This window comes from Rissa tridactyla, chromosome 1, assembly GCF_028500815.1.
Source record: "Rissa tridactyla isolate bRisTri1 chromosome 1, bRisTri1.patW.cur.20221130, whole genome shotgun sequence".
Lineage (NCBI taxonomy): Eukaryota > Metazoa > Chordata > Aves > Charadriiformes > Laridae > Rissa > Rissa tridactyla.
In genome coordinates this window covers 846041-871406 of record NC_071466.1, presented here as the reverse complement: position 1 = coordinate 871406, position 25366 = coordinate 846041, and the positions used below count along the sequence as shown (strand labels likewise).

At 39.7% G+C, this 25366-nt stretch overlaps 1 protein-coding gene across 3 annotated transcripts in view; it reads right to left on the bottom strand.

Annotated features, from left to right (window-relative positions):
• Window positions 1–25366, bottom strand: part of GRM5 (glutamate metabotropic receptor 5) — a 280202-nt gene that overhangs the window by 5275 nt on the left and 249561 nt on the right. The window contains exons 7-9 of one of the 3 annotated variants that reach the window (XM_054188162.1): window positions 19597–20536; window positions 5257–5352; window positions 3523–3684 (exon numbers count right to left, since the gene is read on the bottom strand). In XM_054188162.1, coding sequence (XP_054044137.1) covers window positions 3523–3684; window positions 5257–5352; window positions 19597–20536 — 1198 coding nt within the window. The remainder of the gene's footprint in view (window positions 1–3522; window positions 3685–5256; window positions 5353–19596; window positions 20537–25366) is intronic. The other 2 variants (XM_054188163.1, XM_054188164.1) reach the window with 2 other exon arrangements.

The following is a 25366-nucleotide window of genomic DNA, read 5'->3' as shown; positions in this document are numbered from 1 at the left end:
TTCCCTTACTTAATCTTTTTAGAGGCACTTTTTTGTCTTTAGGGCTTTGTTCTGTCTTCGTAAGGGGTGTTAACTGCTTTTTATATACTTAGGTGTTAGTAAAGATGTTCCTCTCCCCTTACACAAATTCTTTTTTTCTGTCTGGGGAGGATCACTTTTTCCTTTGTTTTGGTTGAGGTGGCACAAGTTTTGTTTTAGCATTTCTTGCACTGTGGTACGATTGCCTATGAGGTGGCGCATAGCTCTGCCACCAGGGTTTCTTTAGCCAGATGCTATTAAAACAAATGTGCTTTGCGAGGTCCTTCAAAACGTAGAAGAAATGAAAAACAGGAAGAGGAATTGATAGTCACTGCAGCTGAAAAGTCTCATCCTCTAGCAAGGGTGCCATTCTCATTAATTACCTGAAGATGCTAAAATTAATTCTGGTGATAAGGGCCTGGGGACCAGTATTGGAACAGTTACTGGAAGTGCATATAATTTGAAAATAGGTCGCTTATTCTCTTGTTAATATCTTTAAATGAAATAGGAAAATTGGTTTAAAATGATGGAATTTATTATTTTCTAAGCAAGCTTAGAATGCATAACTACATGGTATTATTCACCAGTAGAAAGTGGAATACAGTAGGAATCAAGAGAGATTAATACAAAAATTTAGGGGAATTTTTGTTCTCTATCATGTACCAATATCAGGATCTGATTCCAGATTTCAAATGATACAACTGAAAACAGATACTGGACAACAACTTGATGGAGACCTGCATGGCCTGTTTGCAACCTGTCCTCACATGAATATAATAGGGAATAATTTCGAATTCTTTAATTGATAAGTCCATGCATGAAAGTTCATATTTCAGGTCACTGGTCTAAATTTTATTGAGCTAAAATTGTCGGAAAAGTTATGCTTAGATGTTTCAATGGCTGAAGTAGCGTTGCATTCAAACTTGAAGCAATATCTTGGTTTTTAAGAAGCTGACATAGTTAAGTTATTGCTCCAACACTGTGCAGAGCAACTCCAACACAACTCCTGTCTTTAACGGAGAAGTCCTGCTGTCTTATCCAGAGAAGCAGGTGGCAATGGTAAGTAGGATAAATGTCTGTACTTAATTTAGTCCATAACATTTTCTGCCAAGAGGAACTCTTGTTGTTCAAAATAAGTAGTAAGCAGCCGTTGTCCTTTTAGAGTCCTCTGCTGAAACCTTATTAAAGACTCAATGATATAATTATCCAGCCTGAAAAGGATTTGTGTGCTATCTGTAGATTTAATTAAAACCTGACTCTTCATAAGGGGTGATTGGTGTGTGTGCCTGCGATGCATGCAAGCACGGGCGCCTGTGTATTTTGTTTCTCCAGTCTTGTCACTTGAGCCAACCTCAGATCAATATGAATTTTGCTTGTAGTGACCCAAGTTCTTCATCCTTGGGAGAATGCAAGTGCCTTGCAACCTGCTAAAAACACTGAAATGAAATAAGTGGTTGAAGTAGCGAAATCCCATATACCAGTACGAAGAAGTCGTAGTTTCTCCTGGGACTGTCGGATGACATCCTGGATGACTGGCTAAAATTGGACGTAGAACCTAAAGGTGTCTAAACTAGGTGAGCTCTACCACTGTAAAGGTTTATGTTGTTGCTATTCCTCTCTTTTTAAATAGCTTTTAAGGAAAGCTCTACGTGCCTGTATAATTGTTTCCCTGGGTGAAAGCCAATTCTGCCACACACAAACAGCCTGGTAGTGATATATCACTCAAGTCATTTAGCTTAAATTATTCCCATGTTGCTTGTTCTATGGAGATAAATAACAACAAAACACAAAAGAGGAATGAAACAGGGCAAAAATTCATTTTGTCTTGTCCTGAGTTCTAGAAGTAAACAACATATTTTGCAATTATTTTGCAATTATTTTGCAAACAGAGAGTTGTTTTGGGTTAACAACAGCAAGGGCATTTATTTATATCACTCCACGAACTGTAATCTGTTGATAACTCCTTTCCATATGAAAGGCACAGCTGATGTTGTATGAATGACTTTAATGTATATGATGAAAGAAACTACGAAGTGGGAGCGAGCTGATGGACAGAAACTTTACCAGTGACCTCCCAGAGCAGCCCCCGGTGACGCTGACGCGGGCAGCTGCTTCAGCAGCATGCCTGGTTAGAATGGGGAATGAAGTGCCTGGTAGCTGAATGAAACATTTCTGGACGCCTATCATCATGACCCAAAATGCAAAAATTATTTTGATACCAGATGTGGCTTCTTTCCTCTATTACCGTGACCTCATTGCAATTGTTAATTAAGGCAGCTAGCGCTGGGTTTTGCTTCTCGGCTGAAAAATGTCACTTCAAGCCTCCCTGAGCGCATCTCTGCTACACTGGAGCATCCCGTTCGCAGGATGGAGAGAGGACGATGCCATCTCTTGAACTGTGAGTTCTGTTTCCTGATCCACAAAGCTTCAAGATGCTTTCAGCGTTGCTTAACCAACGTGGCTTTTTTTTTTTTTCATTGATAATTTGCTAAAGGTATGAAAAGGAAACTGGGAAAAATAGGAACCATCAGCTTACCTGACCCTGAAATCAGGAGCACAAGCAGTGCACAGAAAAGAAAAAAAAGAAAAAAAAAAAAGATTTAACTCTCCCAATTGTATCCCGGAGATGTATTTGAATTCTGTCCTCTGCAAAGAACATACAATTGGAGATATTTCAGGTGTTTGGTGTGCCTGATAAATGATTACAGAGGTATTTATGCACACGGGACTTATCAGCAGAAAAGTTACTCTTGTGAATTATTAAGCAGTTTCTTAAAAAAAAGAAAAAAAAAAAAGATGTTGTGATGCCTGCTTTGTGAAAGCCTCATAAAACATCCCATTCCATAATTGATTTTATCAGATGTATGTGAATGATGCTCACAGGTGACGCAGGACGTAGAAACTTCTGTTAATCAGGAATAACCTTACAAAGCATCACGTAGTGTACCCATTACTGCTATTTTTGTGTCACTTTTTATCTTGAAAAATCCCAAGCCATTTGTAAGACTAATACATAGAGATAGTTAGGCCCTGATGTGAAAAATATCCACAGTCGGGTTGGAACACAAAAATAATATTGCTCGAGGGATTTGAGAACATGAGCTGAACGATACCACCCAATATGAAATTGCACAGAATTTTTAATGCTGAAAGGATGTAAGTGGGGTTTGGTCAGTAGCATGGGACCTCTTCGTCCCGTGAGACGATGAGATTTTTTCATGATTCCCAAAGGGTCAGGCCCCTGCATCTGTCTTTTTCCATCTGCGCTTCGTCCCAGTGACTCCTAGCACTGGTCTGATACTCACTGAGACAGCGGAACGGCACCTACTCCCCTTTCTGCAACACCTACGTTCTCTCTGGGAGGTTCCCAGGCCATTCAGTGGCAACTCTACTCAGCTCATGGAATTTGACAAGGACCACTGGCCAGGACACTGTGGCTGGAGACAACAAAACACAGCCATCGAATGCAATTGCACTCCCTGTTAAGCAGCAGGTGTTCTTAACTGTTTGAGTAGGTCTTGCAGCTGACAGTCTTGCTGTGGAACTATTAGACTGACACAGTTTCCAGTCTTTTTGACTGTTAGGGCATCCTCTTTAACAGGAACCTTTTTCTCCTCTCTACTTGACTCAGATCGATTACAGTCTGGAATGCAAACAGATTCTTCACTGTGAAGATACAAAATATAAAAAAGAAGTTTTTCAAGTGTTTATATATGGCCAGGCAAAACAGACCTGAATACTGTACAACAAAATACAGTGGTTTGACATTTACACGTACTTTTCTTCTCTTCAAAATTCTCTTATATAGCGACTCCAGATAGCTTTTAAGTGAAGAATAAACATCACTGAAGGCAATGCAATGTAGGAAAAAAAAAATATCCAGACAACACACAGACAAGAAACGGGATCCCAGCTGACAGATAATAACAGGGGTGTATACATTTCGTACAACACTCAGCGGTGAATGCTCCTGATGTTACTTAAGCAGCAGGAGTCCCCAGGTGTGTGCGTTATAGTTGATAGCCTTATGTACATGAGTGAATATTGTCGTGCCCAAGGGGAACATAACACCGTGCCAGTGTTTCACTGAACACCCTCCTGCAATGATAAAATTCACCTGCGATGTAACACTTGGGAAAAGTAAAGGTATAATTTGGCCATACTGTGCTCGAAGCTTACATTGATAAATACCTTACAGGGGTCGATATGGAATGAGTAGATCTTTTAACAAACGGTAAACAAAGTGTTTCTAACTTGCAGTAGAATGTAACACAGTGATACAGTGCTTATTAAGAGTATTGTTTCATGAAAGATTTATAACCATCTGTGACACATGCGGTTTATTCATTTATTAGTGGAGATGTCTGGAGAAATGGATTTTCTGTCCTACGGGAGAGTTCAACATTTGGAAGTCTGACTGGACTCAAAATGAGACGAATAGCCGAAATCTCCGAGTATTTCACAGAATTAAATTGTTTGAAATATTTCAATACAAAAACATCGAAATGGCCATATTGGAACAGTCCATACCAGTACCACTGAAAAAATATAGTATTTGATATTCATTAAAATTGTAACATTGGTGTATAATGTCATGGAATATATAATGGCCAAAACAAAATTGACGAGAAATATATAAATTAAATTAAAAGGAGAAAGTAATGAAAAAGGTGTTTTGAACTCTTTTTAAAATTAGTTTGAAGCCTTTCTTTAAAACCCCTGTAAAACTCAGCACTTTCCCACGTGATATTTTGATTGAGAAGAACCAACATTTTCGTATTGAAAACATTTTCCTCAATCAGTTTTTCTCTGCTCTTTTTAAAATCTCTTTTGATTAGACCTAATGTAACCCCTAATATGTAGCAGGACCACTATTCCAGAGGAGTTCTGGAGCTGGTCGCTCCAAGTTTGAATGCTTTCTCTCTTCATCTGCTCTACTGGCTTAATGAGTCAGGTGTAAGGTTTCTCCTCCCCAGAGCACCATAATGCGACAACATCACACAGGACACGTGGTTCGGATCACTCAAATGAACAGGGTGCAGGGTTTTTTTGGTGGTCAGATGGAACACAGAAATCAGCAGTGGCCATGTGTTTTCTTTTTTCTTTTTCTTTTCTAGACATACTGTATGGGATGCACAGGAATTACAGACAGAGGATCTGGCCTGGCATTGTCCCAGGGCTGCTCCTCCTGTTCACAGACATATCACACTGCCCTGAGGCCACTTGCTGTTTGCTTACCTGGTCATTGTGGCTCTCCCACCATTCCCCATACTCCCTTTTGGGGTGAAACACTCTATTTCCGACTTGTGCGGGGCCAGTCTCCTGCCTTTGTACCTAATAAATCACGACAACAACAGGAGCAAACAGAAAGAAGTGATTGTGTGCTCAGCTTTTTGTGGCAGCTGCTGTGCAAGGGGCCATGCACGTGAACGCTACTGTGGCAGTGGCGGGGTATAGCGCAAAGCAGCCGTGGGAGCGGTGGAATAGCTGCATAAAACCCCAGACCTGCACTAAAGCAAACAGGGCTATGCAGGAGACGTGCTCACTGTTTTCTTTTTTTTTTTTTTTTTTATATATATATAGGAGGAGCTAAAAAATCCTACAGAACGGATAGCATGCTAAACTTTTGTCTTTAATACTTTTTGGCTAAACAGTTCAAGGGAAACAACACTTAAACTAAGGATCAGTGAGAAAGCTGGTGGCCACATTCTCAATCCTAACTTAATCTTTTTCTCTGATCCTCCATCTCTGTAACGTTTGACTTGTTTCTCTGCTTGTCAAAGCAAACATCAGTGTATTTGATTGCTTGGATGGAATTTGGGTGGGCTCACGGTTCATGTCTTGGGCCTTTCTCTCTCCATTAGCAATAAGAGGAGGCTAGATGACTTGCTGAGATGTAGACATAAAGTCTAGTGAGATCAATCCCAATCCTAAACCCAGTGCTTTACTATGAATGTTTTAAATACCATACCTTGCACTTGGATGAAAAATCCATTTGGATAAACAGTTTAATACTTGAGGATCTAATTAATCCCTGCATAGGATACTAGGGTAAGACCCGGTCATCGTTTACACTCTGAGCACTTAAATGGGATGTGAGCATTGAAGAGGTCTTACGCTGGCTCTCTTCCCAGTGGTGAATTTCACCCTAATTGTACAAATCCTTGTGCTAGGTGTTGAAACACCTATTTAAATGCTTTAATACAATTCAGGCAAAATGCCTGCAGATGTCCTCTCAAAGAGTTTGTGATATCTCTTTTTCACATGCTATGAGCCACACTGTGGGTATTTAACACACTTCCATGGGGAGTTTTGTAGGTTTTAACACTGCCAACATTACAGAATAAATGACTTGTTTATTGCTTGTCCATTAACCTGATCTAGATAGCAAAAGGTACCTTGAAGAGAACAACCCTGTAAAAGAGAAATAACTTGAGTACACACAAAGTCAGGCTAAACTTTGGATGCAGTTGTAGTAGATCCTCAGAGGCAGCGTATATTGCGTAAATAACTGAGGAAGAAGCTTAGTGAACCTGACAGTGAACCGGAGACAGTAAAATGAGGTGTGCGCAGTGCAGAGAAGTCCTTTAATTTACAAATTATAACCTTACTGAAAGGAGGAATAACAGGAGCTTTGCAGACTGGCTACCAAGGTTTTAAGGCAATCCAGAATGTGGTATATGCAGTGCTCCCAGACAGGCACGAAGCTTGCGCAGGACATGTACATATTAAATGAAAGTCGGTTCCTAGAGCAGAGGAAAAAGTGGAGGGGCTTAGAAAGTAGATAAATTCACTGAAAAATACAAAGGAAGTCAAACTGGATCATACAAGTTCAATTGGGGTAGCCGGAGAGAAAGAGCAAAGAGAAAAGAATGTGTAGAAGCTTCAGAGGAAAGAAAAGGAAATAAAGTTGGGGTGAAGGTGTTAGACGTCAAAGAAAGTAGAGCTTAGGAAGAGCAGGAAGGAAACACAATTACATTTAGACCTGACAACCAAAAGAGATACTCTGTGCCCAGCAAGACGGAAGGAGAAAAAGTCAAGACTAAGAGAAGGAATTTGGAGGTTCTAAATGCTCACGATAAGCTGAATACTAAAAAGTAGCCAACAGAAGGAAACAAGAGGTGAGTGTCCTTTGTAACTCCATCATGAAGAACTCCTGAGTAGGATGCATGTGACCCAGATAAAGAAACCCCCCTCCCAGATTGCCCATTCCCCAGTCATTAGCATAAATTCCACTGCTATGAAGTCAATGGAGAGACTACTATGAATCTCTCAAGTTTTTCCATCCACTCAAGAACAAATTACACCATCATAAATAGTGTGTTGTCACAGAATGCCTCAAATCCTTGAACCACAGTAACTGCTCCACTGCCATTCATTCAGTGCTAAATATCCATGTAATTATGAAAACAGTGACCAAACTCTAATCAACCTGCCTAGAGTGGAAGGTGCATCTAACCAGTGCGTGGAAGCTGCAAAGTTTTTTGGGTGACCATTCTGGAAAGGCACACCAGAGTTTCTGTGTAAAAAGGGGTTTCACCTTAAAGCAGGAAAAAGACATTATTTTGCCTTAGAATGCCTTGCATTAGAAAAATGCCTCGTTCCTCATTGTTAAAACAAAGGATTTCTTTAAAGGATTTCTTTAAAGGATTTAATCCAAGGAGAGAAAAAACTCTCAAACATTTCTTTGCAGTTGTCATGAAAAATGCTATTGTGAAAATTAATTTGGTATTTCAGCTAGTGTATGGAGGAGGCATAAAACACTACAGTGTGAGAAGTATTTGCAGGAATCAATTTCTTTTCTCATTGTCAATTCCAGGACTATGCATTGGTTAGAAAAGAGAGAGAAGACTTTGCTTCTGTACAGAAAGGCAGCTACTAAATTATGTTGAAGGATTTTACAGATTTTTGGGTCATTTTTAGTGTTTCTTTGGGGTCTTTGGCTGTGGCATCATGGGCTGTGGCATTTTTTTACACAGCGGCAAGTTGTCCTGAGAAAAATTCTTAATGATAGATGCTAATACTTTTTATAAGTGTTGGTCAGTGACAGGAAATTTGGGAAGTAATTCCCAGTAATTCAATCACTGTGGTGCTTGTCCATTTGCCAAATACTTTGTCACATCTCTCTGTCTCACACAGCAGTCCTCTGCTCTCTCCGGAGGGGATTGGTAGAGAGAAAGAAACAGTCCTGGGCCAAGAGAAAGATAATTTGTCCTCTGAAAAAAATAAGTCAGCGATTAGAAACTGACTTTTAGACATGGGGGTTTTTTTCCTCCCTCCTTTTTCAGTAAAAAAGTTCAGCTAACTAAAAGATGTCTCAAGATATCTTTGGGTTTTTTTAATGACATGCAAAGCAAAGTTTATTTGCTGTGTTGCAGATGCAGAGGTGTCATCAATCCATATTTCAAGTGCAATCTCGTACTGGCATGCAGAAATCTTATTAAGTATTGAGCACCGAACGTGTGCTTCACACTGCTAACCCCAGAGGAACGGAGTAGCTCCAATCGACACAGGAGTGATGCCCTGATGAAACTGTACGTTGCAAGGGTGGGAAAAGTGATGTTTCCACAGAAACACTTAAGGGGAGGGAGGTTGTACAGCCAAATTACAGCCAGATGTCATTGTAGGGCAGTCGCTAATCGTGTAGTGGTAACTTAAGTTCAGCATTGCAGAGATAATTCCTAAGATCCTTGTTAATTAACAAGATTCCAATTTTTGGTCGGAGATACTGAAAATGATATTAGGTGTCCAAAATTCTTTCTGAGTCAAGCTTTCCTCCACAAGTTAACAATAATCAATGCATGTGATAGCTATTATTTCAACCCCAAACCTCTCATTTTGGCTATTTTGGAATAAACCTGAAGCAAAACTTTTTTAACGCCCAAAAAGATTAAATTAATTGAGAAGAGGAGAGAGGATTCAGAAAGCTTTACAGCATATTGATGAAATACTGTCTTTTTGCTTTCCATTGTTTTTACTGAGTCTTTTCAATGTGCTTTTGCCTGGAACTTGGACAGATTGCTGCGTGTTACAAAGCCATCCACTTTTCCAGACCCAGTTATAGATTTTAATTGCCAGATCATACATACAAGTAGTATTTTTCACCTGCAATATAACTTGGTCTCGATATTAAGAAATGATGAAGAACTTGCGTTTCATAGCAGCAGAGTTAAGGCTGGCCTTTAGACGCGGTAAGACAGTAAGTGTATGAAGGTTTCTGCATAAATGGTAAGGAATGAAATATGAAAAACATTTAGCGTTGTTATTGTAGGGTCTGTTTTGAACTACAAAAATACAGTGCTCTTGAAAATCAGTTCTGTGAGACTGGTCATGCTATCTTGACATTGCGTTACATCGCACTGAATACTTCTAAAGGGGTCTCAGCCTATTGTGTGACATTTCCCCGTTTATATAATGGCTAAAATAAATTATATATTATTAAGCATGGCACTTTTTGTTCCTTTTAAAAAAAAATCAGCGTATAAACATTGTTTGCTTAAAAGCACAATTTCAGCAAGCGAAATTACTTTAAAGCCAAACTCACAATTTATTTTTTTCAAGTGCAGCATAATCTTTTTCTTTTTCTTTTTTTTTTTTTTTACAACTTATTCTAATTAAGCAATCATATGTAATTGCAGCGGGTGAATTAAAATTTTTAGTGGAATGATATACAAAACATTATACTGGCTCAAGCGAAGATTAAACCGATAGCAAAATATTGCCAGTGTGTCTATTTTTCTTACAGAAAGGGTATTTCTGAAATGTTGTACAAACCATTGTATAGGATTTTTGTCCAGTAGGGTCATCTTTGCACAAAACTTCTTGTTCAACCCATTATATTCATTATGCTGAACTTCTGTCCTCTCTTCTTCTGGTATATGTAACTAGAGATGCCATAGGAAGATCTCATTACTTTATTCATGATTTCCTTCATTATGTTGAAAAGGGAAGCTACACCTCATTTGCTCTGAAGCATTTTAAATGTTAGAAACACGTCTAGGTTTGTGAAATCCATGGATGGGGGCCTGCTTTAAATGCTTTACCTTGGCATTGAGTTTAACTTGACATTTTTCAATTTTCCTGACTTGTACGAAAGAAGTTTCTCTTTTCCAACACTTTTATTCCTTGGATCCGTTATGCTATTCTGTATATTTAATATATTAACTCTATTTTGTTTTCTAATGTTTTGCATCTTTAGTGCTTGTTTGTTAGATTTTTAACCTTTTTTTTTTTTCTGCTACCTCATTATTGGATAGTGGACTGTAAAATGACTTAATTTTCTTTTTTTTTGTCAATGGATAATTGTTATAAATCATCAAGTGGCAACCAGATAATTACTGCAATACATAACCCTATAATTGAAACTACAGCAAATTAAAAGAGTTTTGTGTTTATATATTTTAACTGACAGCTGCCTTGAACTTCAGTCAGTGATTAAAAAATATCTGTAACCAAATGCAGTTCTAAGTCAGCTGAAACTCCAGCTCCTCTAGCAGTCCATACCAAATTCCAGTATTAAGTACAAATACCATTCTTTGTAATTCATGCATGTGTTTCCACAGTGGCAGACTGGCTCATGTCTTGTTTGCACCTTGGAAGGAAGGTGGATGTCCTAGTCTTCTCTTTGTCAAATTAATGCCAATGCCAGCTCATATCAAAGTTTGCTCTGGAAAGAACCAGAAGTTCCTTTGGTAGACAAACCTGTGCTCAGGTCAGATGATAGTTTGTGGCAGGAGCTACATCATGCGTGCCGATGGACATGAGACCGTCTGCTTGGCTTGTCTGGGTGCTCTTCAGCATGACTGATAAGAAGAATATTGATATAGTATACGGTGACATTTATTTGTCACCAAAATTTTAAGACAGGCTTGAGGATGAAAACAAAAGGTAAAAGGGGTAGAAGCTGATGTTAAAAAATAAAAAACTCCTCCTCATTTCTTTCTTTGCCTAAAAAGATGTCAAACTGCTGGGTCCCGTCTTCACTGTTGCTTCCTTGTCTTTTTTGTAGTACACCAGCAAAAGTGTATTTTGCAATCTAGAGCATATTTGTGTAACAGTAGGCAGGGAACTGGTTACAACATAATTTAATTTGCACAGTTCAGCTATGATATTTAATGCAAAATGATGGGGACGCTGTCTTAATAATATAAATAATTCAAAAAATTAGGCTTGAATACATGTGCTCAGTTAATGCAGACAAACAATTTGTATCAATCAATCAATCAATCAATCAGTATTTTAATTAAATTTGAGGGGAAAATTCAAAACAATGACTCTAGCACTGTACACAAATTAAAAATCATTGTAATCAGGGCATTCAAGAATCTCAATTCATTACACAGATGGAATGTTTTAGTAGCAATTTATCAAAATCTTTCAGACCTAATACCTTTCATTGAGTTTCATAAAATATTCTTCAGTCATTTCAAAATATTTGAAGCTTAATTAATCGCAGTATCAAGCTTGTCCAAAAAGACACCAAGACTAAATTACTTAGGGAAAAATGAAGAACTCAAACCATTCAGTAATCTCTCAATCTAAATTTTTGTAACATATTAGATTAAAATAGCTCTGAATGATCCACTCGGGAACTGATTCATTAATAAATGCAGACTAATCAGTCAAAAGGATAATGGCTTCCTCTGAGGAGTCAAATATTTTTTTTCCTGCAGGCACCAAAATTCTTTTCTAGCAAGGCTATGAAGCAAACAAATAATAACTTGTTATATCCCTATGGCTAGATTTTGTTTTTTTTTAAATAGGAACAATACCCATTGAGCCAAACCTTCACCTCGTGTAATTTGTTACCTACTCTAATGACATTACGTGATGTGAGAAGCTTACCCCTCACTTTTTTGCCATCGTCTCATAATCCAAAGCCATCTAAGCGCTTTCTTGCAATTTGTAGTCAATGGTTCCCTTAAACAGCATCTGCAGAAATTAACTTGTTTTTTGGTACATGATGATTTCTCAGTAAAATATTTTGCTGTACAGTCGTCTCTGGTCTTGTTTCATGCAGGACTTTCACTTTTCAGCTTCCCCTGGGATTTGTTGCTCTGAGATGAGCAATGGCTAAAAGCTGGTCACTGCTATAGTTGAAGGATGGTGCCAGTCATTTCTGTAATGTAACTTCTTAAGCACTAGTTCTGCTGGTTCACATTCTTTGATAATCTCCTGGTTGGTTGTCCACACACACAAAAGTTGATTAATAAACCCAAGTCACTAATAACTTGTTTGCCTACTCCATAAAGATTTATGATTTCAAATAATGTCCCTTTTTTTTTTTTGTCAGTGAAATAAACCCAAATTTTTAAAGGTCTTTTATTGTAAAGCTAATATGATCAGTGATGGGCGGGGCATTTGTGGGGTACAAGAGAGCCAGGCTGGGGTCTCTCTTCTGCCATTGCCTGACATTAAAAATCATTGTTCTTTTCAGCAGGCTAGAAAGGAACTTTCTAGGAACTCCTTGCCTTTTCCACTCAGTGTTTCTTGTATACAAGACAGAATGGGTCCACCAGGCTCCAGTAGGAAAGCAATCCACCCTGGCATAACTGGCAGGCTGCTGATGTAACTCCGTACAAGACGTGATACACCAGTCTCGAGCTCAGTAGCATGAGGTTAGAACCTCTTCTATATTTGGCTTCATGGTTCTATGAGTAAACCAGCACCGAAACTGCAGAACCAAAGATTTTTATGAAGTCTGTGACTATCGTTCTATGGATTAGGAAAGTTGTGTTTTCTCTGGTTTTGCCAGGCGATGGACCGGATGGAGCAGGGTTGGACTTAGTGTACCGTGTGACCAACCACATCACCGAGAGCATCTCAGCCCTTCGGTAGTGAAAACTGTGAGCACGAACCTGTAACCCACGCCCTGATAAAGTCTGGTAAGTAAAAAGTTTTTACACATTAGTTTGGAAGAGAAGTGTACTGTTCTTTTATCACCATTCAAAATGTGTCAAAGAGATTGTTCAAGCTGCATATAAATGAAGACAAAATTGGCACTTGTACTATAAGAAATGTGTCCCAGTAGAATATGCTGTGGCAGAAACTCACGATCAGTATCTTTCTCAATGGGCGTACACGTGAGGAATGTGACCCAGCTTCAGCTTTCCACAAAACTCCCTCAGTTTTTCTTGTAAACCATCTTCTTTACAGGGCTGAAAGCTCCATGTTAAATAACAGCCCTGTTTCATCTCTCAGGCAACTTTTCTTCCTGAGGCATAAGGAATTTGAATCTCTCGCATTTACATCTGAAATCCTCATGCTAATAACATACACGCATATTCTAAAAGCATTTGATCACAGCTCGATGGCCATGGCTTCATATCTACCCACTTCTTCATGGATGTGGCTTTCAATCAGTCAAAATTTGATATCTGGGCAATGGGAATTGCATGGATTGCAACTTGGAGCCCTTTGGCACGGAGTGTAACAGTGGCAGAGGTTTATTCTGACGGAGATTCCCATTTGTCTGGAAACTCAGTGTCTTCCCCGGGTTTTCCTAATAATGTAACATAGCAGTAGTCAGACCTTGAAAGTTGTAACAGCTAAGATTGCTCTAGTTAGTTCAAGCCTGAAATTTTTGGTTCACTTGTTTTTTATTTTTTCAGTGCTTCAAATGGATTTCAAACAGATTCTGAATTAAAATTTAGTTTGAAAAATTTCCTGAGGAAAAGAGGGTATGTTTTTTGGAGAAATTTCAATTCAGGCTCCTGAAAATTTCATCCCAAGATTTTGAGGCTGAGATATGATGTGCTGATGTATGATATAATATTTAGACTGCAATATTTTTAAACCATGAATGGCAGCTTCTAGGCTGATCCAAGCATATTTTTCTTATTTTGTGGATGAAAATAGCTCCTGTTTGAATTGTAATGAAGCAGACATAGTCAGTCATAAGAGGCAAAAAGAGAGAGAAGAGATAAGGGGGAAAAACAGCTGTTCCTTGCAGAAAGCAGAGCACACAGTGTGATGGTAGGAAACTGTTTCCAAAATATTTCATTATGGCACAGTTTGGGACTGTCTGATGTGAACACTAATTATAGCCACTGGTGGTCTGGGGCTGAATCCAGTCCAGTGGAAAAATCTACCTTGCTTATCATGTTTTTCTCATAGGAGACAGGGAATGGCATTTAACGGCATGTGAGCCTGGACACCAGAATTTTATTCCTGGTGCCTGTGCAAGGCAGGCACTTGGTCCCTCAAGCTGCTATTACTGTACCCGTGTAGGGCTTGAGGGGGAGAAGAAATGCTCCCAACTGGCACCGGGATGGGTGAGCATCTTTGTCTAAGTTCAGTAAGATAAAACAAAAAAATAGTGATTTATACGATAAAAATTTCTAGTGGTTCACCTGAGGGTGAGTGTTGTCTCACTAGAGCAAGGGATCCCCACTCCTGAACAAAAGCTGTCGGTCCTATCACTTCTGCAGCTGTATACAGAGCAATGCCCAGTTCTGCAGTCACGCAGTGGTAGACTAACTTCTTAAGAGGGCAAGATAATACATGAAAAACCAAACGAGTAGTTCATTTGTTTTGACAGCCATAGTTTGTGTTTAATTAGTTAGGAAATACTGCGTCATGCAGTAAATCCAGCTAGAATAAAACATCACTGCCACACTGGGCTGATAAGCTTTAATCTCAGTGAGATTCGTGAGTTGCTGTGGATAAGTGTTTGTGATAAAGTGCAGAAATCGATGTGCATCTTTTTTCTGTTGCCTAGTATTGTGCTCTTCACATCTGTATGAAGGAATTATGCACAGTACCACAAACCTGCAACGTATCTTGAACATGGCTAACACTATCTGACTTTGCTGGTAATGATTCTTTCCTGTTGAACGATCATATCTACCAGCCTGGGTAACAGATTGAAAGTACAGCTCAGCCCTTTTGCTTAAACTAATAGTTACTTTCAGTGATCTTAACTGATTTAGAAGATGATAATCTATCTTGTATTGTTTCAGAAGAGTACTTTTGGCTTCTACTGGGTACCTACTGGCTTCTGTCTTTTGGGAATGTGGTAGAAGAAACCTAAATGAGTCCTACATCATCACAGGCAGAATGGCCGACAGTTAAAAAAAAACTTTAGCTGCCTAATTTCTTTCTTCTGCCTCTCTCTGATACTGCAAAAGTAAATAAAAGGGGATTCGTACGAACTAAGCCTCTAATCTCCAAGCAGGAAGCTTTCCCTTGGGATTACAATTGTGTTTTCTGAGCTCACCCTTCTTTCAGAGGTTCCCACCTCAGTGCCTGAACAGCTCTGCTGTTTGTGTCCAGGTCAGAGCTTGATCTAAAGAAGGATGCCAGGTTCCTCTTGATTTTCCCGTAACAGGTTACAGGCTGGAACAGCAGAGTTTGCTGCTGAAGCAACTGAGGAACCTTGAAGTTAGGTTGGGGACCTCCAAAAGAAGCAGCTGAGAGCACGGACCACTGGGCATCTAAAACCAACAGTGGGAGAATTGGAAAGGAGGAGCATTGGTTGCACTGTGAAGATTTGGGAGAAATTTAAAGGGCAGAGAGGAAAATATTGGTAGGATTTTTAAGACTTGCTTAGTACATATCTGTGGGAGAGACAGTGTTTAGGGCTGTTTTTAACACTTTGCTGGTCGCTCAGAACAGTTTATTACCTGCTTTAAAGGAAAGCAAACTTGCTTTTCTACAGAAAGGTGGAGGGAGATGCTTATGTTTAAAGGGTTGCTGTATGTAAGCTTGGAAAACGGAGTGTGTGTGATTTGGGCCGTTTAAAGACACATTCCAGAAAAGATAAACATACAGTGGTTAAATTACTGTGTGAAATGCAGGGCTGAGATATTAGAAAGGTAAGGGAAACTTTGGAACATCTGCTCTATCTCCCAGGCCAAGGTGGCATGACTGAGACATTTTGGGGTGCAGTCCTGGCTAGAAATATCATAGTAGCAGCTCTTGTAGCAGAAATATACAGTCCTTATCGTACCTGGGATACAGAGTTACGTGAGAATGCGGAGAGAATGAATTAGCCCTGTATTTTGGACTCTTGCAAAAGGGCTGTGTAGCATATGGGAGAATAGCTCCTGGGACCTTAAGGTAAGATTTGCTCAATTTATTTATAGCCTTCCTAGTCCCTACGAAATGAACTGGTAAGACAGCTGGAAGCAGAAGGTCCAGATGCCTCTCTACACGGGTTGTGCGGCTTTGACTCCAGCTGTGTAGTGTTCAGCATCCTTCTTTGTGGAGTCGCTTCCGATAATGTCTGGTTTGTTAGCCCTACTTTTAAATGAGGGTAGAATATATCTTGGTGAGTACTGCTGAATCACAATAGCCTACATAAAATGGTTTTCATTTCACTAGGTAATGAATACTTTTGCTCTCTCCTTCTACATATTTCAGAACGTCAAGATTCATTCCAACACATATCCACAGCTTGCCTGAGTTTTCTTAATTGAAGAACACCCCATGCAAAAAGTCATTTAGGACTCTAACAGATGCATTGCTTTATTTAGGCAAAAGCAGTCTTGTTATCTGTCATTTTGCAGCTGATGTGAAAGCGCTGAATGGAGCTTTGGCATTATCTGTTTGACAATGATTTGATGCAATACTACACTGTGCTATAAATTAGTGTCAAGAAGGAAAATGCTAATGATAGGGGCCCCTCTATGCACTGGTGACTTAAATAGCATGTTTCTGTAAAATTCAACAGTGACTCACTCTCTTTTAAATAAAACCCCTCTGAGCTCTTTAAATAATGCCGTGTAGCTCTAGTGCATATTTCCTTTGATTCTGAGTACTTCAGTGTTTACTTGAATAACTACCCAAACAAGCTTTTGAGCATTGTACCGAATAATACCTTGAAACATACTACTTTCTGCAACAAGATTTTTTTTTTAAAGAAGAGTTTGAATGTTAAGTAAAATGGTTGGGCTCTGTTTGCTCGTGCTCTGCAGTAAGCAGAATTGGAGCTGAAAGTGGCTTTCTGTTCTTCCTTGCAGATGATTACCAAGAGGTAACAGGCACAAACTTGAGCATAGGCAGTTCCACCTAAACATGAGGAGGAACTTCTTTGCTGTGAGGGTGGCAGAGCCCTGGCACATGCTGCCCAGAGAGGTGGTGGAGTCTCCGTCTCTGGAGACATTCCAACCCCGCCTGGAGGCGTTCCTGTGCCACCTGCTCTGGGTGACCCTGCTCTGGCAGGGGGTTGGATGGGATGATCTCCAGAGGTCCCTTCCAACCCTATGATTCTATGATTCTATGCTTCTATGATATCAGACATAGGTGAAGTCCTGAGCAGCATTTTAAATTTACTCAGCACATTTCAGAACTCTGTTTTGTTTTCTTTCATGCAACCAAGTGGGCATTGATTAGAGAGAATTTCCCATGATCGATGGAATGAATTTGCTCTTGGATTCCCAGACCCTTCAGGCAAACGCTGACAGAGCACTGCTGAACTCACTGGCACCACCACAGTTTCACCACCCTAGGATTCAGACACGTAGATTTAGGAGTGTCGTCTTTGCTGCAGGTTTAAGTGTTGAACACTGTTGATGACACGAAAGATTTTCTCCAGGTTTCAAATGAAATTCTCTAGTTCTTTATATCTAGGTAAATTTGTCAACAGCAATAGCAGCTTTGTGCTGCCTTTTTCATTCCTAGGCACACGTGTCGGGCACTCTCAGTGCTCTTCAGGATTGAAAACATTTCCAAGACACTGCTATTGAAAAAGACATCTCTATTGATGATGGCCTGTTATGTTCTGCTGGTAACTCTACTGCAGGTATTATCTACACATAGAGGGATATAAAGAAGTGGAAACAGAGTCCTCAAAAAGAAGAAAATACACCTTGTCTTTTAGGATGTGTAATAGCAGGATACACTCCTTACTTTTCAGAACAAACCACAGATTTTAGAGCAATATCTTCCAAAACTGGGCCTTAACAGGTGACAAACGAATCCTTCCCAAGCCCAAGATCTTCCCGTCATCTATTGCTTCATCTTGGAGATGGCAAATAAGCTCTGCAGCAAAAATCAGGAAAAGTAGTAATGATCTCAAAGAGGAAGAATGTCCTCCTATTGAGGACATCTTATGAAGAATGTCTCTTTTAGCTGGCCCAGAAGTTGTTATAACAGGCTTCTAACCTGAACACCTCAGGTCATTCAGGCATACAGACAGAGGCTGTAGAAAAGGACATTTCAGGGAACCATCACTTAAGCTGATAAAGGATTTATCATTTTAAAATAGCATCCTACTCTGCGCCTGGAAAGAAACTGGAAGATACCATCATTAACTGATCATAGATATAAAATATCTTGTAATGGAATGTCCATTTCTGTACCGATTCAAAGTCACTGAAAGAGAAGCATTAGTAATAATCTGACAGAAACAAATAATCGCTTTGGCGTAATCTATACTGCAGGTATTACTAATAAAATCTTCCCTCAAGTCTACATTGTGGTTCACAAAAAAATGGAAGTACAAATTGCCCTTGTTCTATGCCAACTCCAGTTGTGAACAATGGCATATCTGGAAATATTTGTATTATCAATCCTAAAATCCGTGCATGCTTCAGTGAGGAATATCTAGCTATTTGTCACTTCCAGGCTAGACATATATAGCTGAGGAATGTAAAAACTCTCTCTCTGCCCTTTCATATAGGCAGAAATATTTGTTTATGCCAACAATTAAATAACCTAAATCATCCACATAGCGCCCATATCAAAAGTGAAAGGGATCAAAAGATGAAAACGAACCACTGGGCTGGGCGCACTTCTGCATGGTCTATGAAGCAAGACAGTATTTTCACTCCAGAGCTCTCCTTTCTCTTCAATGTTCCCTTTAATTTTTTTACACTGAACACACAAGTTGCCTTCATGATCACCAAATTCAAATAAATCCTTGGGAAGAAAAAAAGAAATATCTCGCAAGGGAGTATCTGTTCAGCGGCGGGAAGGGTAGCAAGAGTTGGAGCTGTGAGCACCTGAATTTGGTGGGGTTAGGAGGATGAATACAGAAAAAGGTATCAAGAAAGGTAAAGAAGAGAAGATAGATGAGGACAAAAAAGAAAGAAAGCAGGAAGAGATAATACCAGAAAGGAAAATCAAGGAAATAGGAGATAAAAAGGTATAACAGAAGAGTCATATGAAAGTGGCTCATGACGCCACTTGTGTTTATTATTCCATCTTGATTATGTAGCACTAGCAGCAACCCTGTTGTCTTACTGCTGTGACTAGAGGCAAAATACAGACACTATACAATTCATTCAAGGGAAAGAGATTGTAAATGGGTGCATTTGGGACAAGGCAATGAGTTATATTTCTTGTTCTGTTGTTTTTTCCTCCTAAGATTTTGTTTCTCTCCCTGTATTAATTGTACAGTTGACACAGCCAGTACCTCCAGCCTTGTAATTGTTTGCCCATTGCTCCGTCCCCTGTTTTTGCGCAGCTTTTTGACTAAATCAAACCCAAAACTGTTAAAGAAGTGGGGGAGAGGACTCACTCCTCGCCCAGTGCAGAGGCAAAGGGAATTAATATATTTCCCTCTGTCCTTCCACTATTAGCAGCTCTCAGAAGAACGTAATTGCTTCCCCACACTCCCACATTAGCAAACTTTACCTAAGGGTTTCACCAGACGATCCCCTTCTTTTCCACAGGTTCACCAGGCTGCTTGAGCGGCTTGCGGCTGAAGAGGACTTTCCATCCCCTACGTGCATGCGGACCACGGTCGATGTGGTGAATGCGCTGCGTACGTTCCTTTCAGGCTTAGCAAGGATGATATAGACCTTGGGCACAAACATACAGCCGAGGGCCACCGTGGCACTCAGACTCACTGAGAAACACATGGTGATTATCTTGTAGTTGCTTCCAAAATATATTGGCACAAAAGCCAGCCAAATGATGCAGGTGGTGTACATTGTAAAGGCAATATACTTTGCTTCATTGAAATTAGCCGGGACATTTCTCGTCTTAAATGCGTAAAAGGTGCAACTCAAAATTAATAATCCATTATATCCAAGGGGAGTTACAACACCCAAGTTAGTGGTGTTACAAATCAGGTAGACCTCTCGGATGCTTGGGTAATCATGCATTATATCTGGTGGCTCCATTATGAAGAGGGCAACAATTATGCCTAATTGTATACATATCAAGATAAATGCAATAACCAGTTGGGCGCAGGCACTCATGAACCTAGGTTTCTTTGTACAAATTTTCTTCTTGCTTCCAGCCAGGATTCTTGCAATGCGGTTGGTTTTAGTTACTAGAGCAGAATAACTCATAGCTGGGGAGAGGCCGATGCCAATTCGTTGAAGGTAACAGTAAATCTGTTGAGGTTTTGCGATGAGACAGAAAGTGCACAAGTAACCCAAGCAGATGCCCGCTAGAATGATGTAGCAAAGTTCTCGGCTGGATGATTTGACCACTGGAGTATCACGGTACATTATGAATATAGCTGTAACAAACAAGGTGGCCAGCAGACCCAGACATGCAAAAACAACTGCTGCGATTGGTTCAGGATCACCCCATCTGAGATACTGGACTGGAATGAGGTCACAACCTACAGGAAGAGAAAAGAGAAGGTAAGCTGGAGTATGTAGGATCGAGATTCTTTAATGGTACAGTTACACGTTTTCCTGATATTACTATTCTTTTTGTCTTTCAGTAAAGTGCCATTATAATAAATATAGGCTAAGATTATGTTAATATAATGGCACAATAAATACTTTTCAGTGACAGCTTATTTCAGTAATACAGTTTATCTGCAGTATAAGACGATGACTGAAAAAATTGCCAAGCTGATTAAGATAAGTCACCTCATATCACAGTGGAATTTTCCATTTAAATTATATTAAATATAGTAATTTATGAACAAATTTCAGAATCAAGTTGCATTACCTTGGTGCAAAATGCCTCCAAGTTGTCTGTGTAACATATGCACTTAAAAGAGCAGATGTCTATCCTACTAATTACAGTGTACACTATGATGGATATTGGTACCTGTTTAACGATTATGGAGAGGAATCCTACAGATTCTAGCTGTCAAGAAAAAGAGAGTGCTTCTTTCTCAGATGTGCTGCCTATGTTCTAATGCAAGTTTTCTGGGATCAGAGTTGCAGATGACAGGTAATCTGGGATGGCACACCCTGCTCACTTCTTTATCTGTCATTCAGCCTTTTGAGACTTCTGAGGAATTAAAGCCTCATCTAACTAGTGAAATCAATAAATTAGCGTCACAGCAGGATTAAAACATTGCAACCCCATCTGAGGACACTTGGTTTTCAGTTTATATATGGGTTTAATAAGTCACTCTATGTACGCATGCTATGGAAAGGCAAAGATGCTTCTCATTCCACAGTGTGCAAAGCAACGGACAGGAGTAAAAGTTGGCAGAAAACTTGTTGCTGGTGTCCCTCCTCCATCCCTCCTTTCCTTTTGCACTGTGAAGCCTGGATAGCTCTGGGAGTGAAAAGGAATAAGAGGGGGGGACCTTGACGCTCTGGAGTGCAACGTCCTGACAATAGTAGACACGCTGGCACTGCCAGTCAGGGCAGGACTGCTGGAAGGAGATGATGGAGAGGAGGAAATGCAACTAAAAGCTTTTGTTTCCCCTATACTTGTATTAAGCTTGACTGCAAAATTTAAATGACCTCAAAATTTAGGATTGTTGTCATCAGGTTGCTGTCTGCTGGCTAGGTCAGATAGAAGGGTGTCAGCCTGACTCGGGGTGGGTGGTAGCAAGGCACTTCACCCCGTGGGGAGGGAGGGATGGGTGCTCACATCTGTGTTTTCAGCAGTGAGGGTACTCAGCACTGGGCATCTGGCCAAGCAATCCAAATTGATTAGGGAACCTGGACCCTCAATGACTTGATGAACTGGAGTAAATGTAGACATAAGGACTATAATTTGGGAATTTCTACAAGCAAGACCTACTCTTTGACTTTTCCTTTGTTTTTGGTGGAGCCTAAAGTTATTCCAAAGCTGTCACTGATATTCTTAGTAGTAAAAATCATTCCATGAAGTCGTATTGGTAGATATTGGGCTTAACTCATCTCGCGGTATTTCTATATCCTATATCTCTAGACAATTAATATTATCTAAAAAAATACATAGACTGTGCGGAAAAATTATAGTTTATTCTTGCAGAAGAATCAGAAGGATTAGGGTCAATAAATCTTTGACATTGGTGCAGTAAAAGGATAGAAATTTGCAGTCACTCCAGTGTAACAGAATTGTGCTCTTGGTTACTAAATGCAGATTAGTTTGTGATCCATATTTTAACTGCTTTGATGTGCAAAGTTTTCTGTTGCAATAATAAAGTTAATACCATTTCTTAATGTAACAAAGACATTTAGATTTTTAGGAAACTCTCTCATTAGGCATTACTTGATGATACGTACTTGACTCCTGTTGGTTTTAAAGGGTTCCCTTATTAGTGTGAGGGAGACTCAGTATTTCATTCTGACCTCTCAAGATTAATGTAGCACAGGAATCATATCATTAAAATCAACATTTTATACCAGTGAGAGTGGTGGAAAAAAAGTGAAAACCAGAAACCATACTCTGGTGTGTGCAGATATCCCTACGTGGGGTTCTTCCCCAAGAAGTTTTATGAGTAAGTGACCTCTAAATCTATTTCTGATTTTACTAAAATTTAATTAATGTTTTGGGGAAACAATTTGTTGCCAGCTTCTAATACTACTATATATTTTTGGACAGGAAATTTGAAGAGAAAAGGTCTTTATCTGACAGCTGGCCTTTACAGGCAGACAATGATATAGGGGCTGAATTTTGCTCAGTTTCTAATGCAGCAGAGGTGAATCATAACCAAGCATTTCTCATTAGTTTCAGACTATTTCATTCCTTCCTCGCTTTATTACTCTTTTTACATTCTCTTAATAAAATACCTGAGAAAGGAGTTGAAAACTTATCCCATTTCCCCCCCCCATCGCTGGGTATACTTTACAAGGAGAATGCTAAACTACGAAATGATTTATTGCTCAATTAAGATTTAAGGACTGCATAGTCTTCATAAAGCAATGATTGGTGAGGTTTTCATATAATAGCTTTGCAGCTAATGGTTTCTGACAATGGCACTTTGCAGAAAGGGACAACTAGATCAAGTAAAAGAAATATGGGAAAACGCTGCTGTGAGTGTTCAGGTTAGGTTGATGGCCAGGATTACATCAAGGCAAAAGCTGAAAAATGGTAAGAAGAGAAGAATTCATTCCTGTCCCCTAAATATGTGTATGCTCAATGGTCATTTGGACAAGAACATGCCCCACAGCCCACCTCTTACACTTCATCAACATCTCCACGCACCTGGAAAGCCTTCTCTCCTGGCTGGCTCAGAAACTCCAAGTGGAACCGAGCCAGCAGCCTTGTCTTGTGGTCCCTGCAGTGTGCTGAGGCAATCTTTGGCTTGTGGAAAGGCTGTTAGGAGCTGGTCCAATTTGGAGCAGGTGTAGCATTGTTCTACTCTGTGCTCAAGACTGCATTGCTTCTGGGACCAGAGCCCCAGCAAAATTGACATAAAACTGCCTCTCTGTTCTTCTGGCCAGAAACGTCGCCAGTGGGAGCAAGGTACTTGATATGCATGTGAATAACAAGACAAGCTGATATAAAAAATCAAAGTCCCATTTGACTTGCTGGAGAAAGGTTTTATGAAAGTAGTGTAAAGAGTCACCAAAAAATTACAGATAAGCCTGTATGAGGATTTTCTGGGAGAGAAAAATAATCTAATATTTTGGAAAAACACCTGGCTGCTTCAGGAATGGGCAACATTGTGCCATAAATAAGGAGAGGAGAGTTCTTGAAGGCTTGACCACTGCCATAGGTCTATTAGTACCTGGCACTCTCTTTGTAAAGCTAAACTTGACACTTATTTCTGATCTTTCATATTGTTTTAAAATTAGTTCATATGGGAAAAGAGTTCACAGATGTGAAGCACTGTATTATAGTCTGGGTTTTCTGTGGATTTGATCATGACACTGTTTTAATTTGTTATGATAGCCTTGACGCCTAAGAGACCTTACCATGCCTTCAGCATCCATAAAACTGTATTAGTACTGAAAATCCCTTTCATGGTAGGCAATATAAAATATGTAATTAAACTAGTTCCAAAGGTAAATGTGACAGACTAAGGCTTGTGAATAGGATGTACTCTGGAAAGGGAAGGGAATTCAGTGAAGGCTTTTAAGTTGACATCATGAACTAAAGCTCAGTGAATCTGCACATGGAGACTAAAACTGGCAGAAAATTACTGCTGGTTTAGTAAGTCTTAAGTATTTTTCAGTGGGATGTGGCATCCTAGGCAGTGAGTTAAACCCGTTGACAAAAGACTTGGTTTTCTTGGCAAGTTTTCACAGACCCTTCAAAGAATATCAGGAGTCCAAACACCAAGATTGAAACCTAAACAGCAACCTAGACCCATATTAGTTGTGAAGGAGAGTGTCCACATGGGATTTAGCGCACGTCATTCAAAATGTACCGATGTCATGCTGTTAGATGTTTTATATGAGTGCTTCTGAATGTTTCCCTATTTACAATCCCAAAAGATGGGAGAGGGAATATCTTGACTAGTTATTTGGGTTTTCACATATGGAGAGCTGAGATGCAAAAATGTAGGAGTCAGAATAAACATCTACATGAAGTTGTCAGGGTAGCTTTCATAATAACTTTTTTAATTTTTTTTATTTTTATTTTTATAAAACCACAAATCGTTACCCATACTGACACGTCAAAAGCGAGTCCTGGGTGAGAAAGCAGCCCTGTGACCACCACATGGAATACGGACCAACTGAAGTGAGAGAGGACTTCTTTAACATTTCAGAACTAAGTTCTGGTAGTTACCGTAAACTATTATGATCACTGGTTCTTTGTCGTGTTCTGGTGGGACCTTTCATAGTTGCTACAATAGCAGAGGTGACCATGTGCTGGCTTCTTAGTTGCTGCAGCTCCCAGGCTGGCATGTTTACTGAAATCATCGGTGAAGGTGGGTTTGCACAGTCAATGGATGCAGCTGAGAACTCTGCAGGTGTTTATTCTGCCACCTCTGCAGGGCAGGGGTTGGAACTGGTCATGTCTTAAACTGCAAAAGCTGGGGCAGCTGTACTTCAGGAGCCTAAGTCCCTAGAAACTGAAATGTACTGTGCGTTGCAGTAAGAGGCAAGACCATGAATCTTAGAGTAATACATTAAAGTTACTCTGTGACCACATGGGGAATGAGTCCTTAATTACACCAATGTGCAGAATGACTGGAGCAACTGATGAATTGCAACAATCAGGTCCATCCTTATGTTAGCTCTAATGTTTTGATTTAAGTTTCACCAAAAAAATGCCGGCTCTGCATGTTGTAAATGTTTTGTTTGGAATATGTCATGTTCAGCAA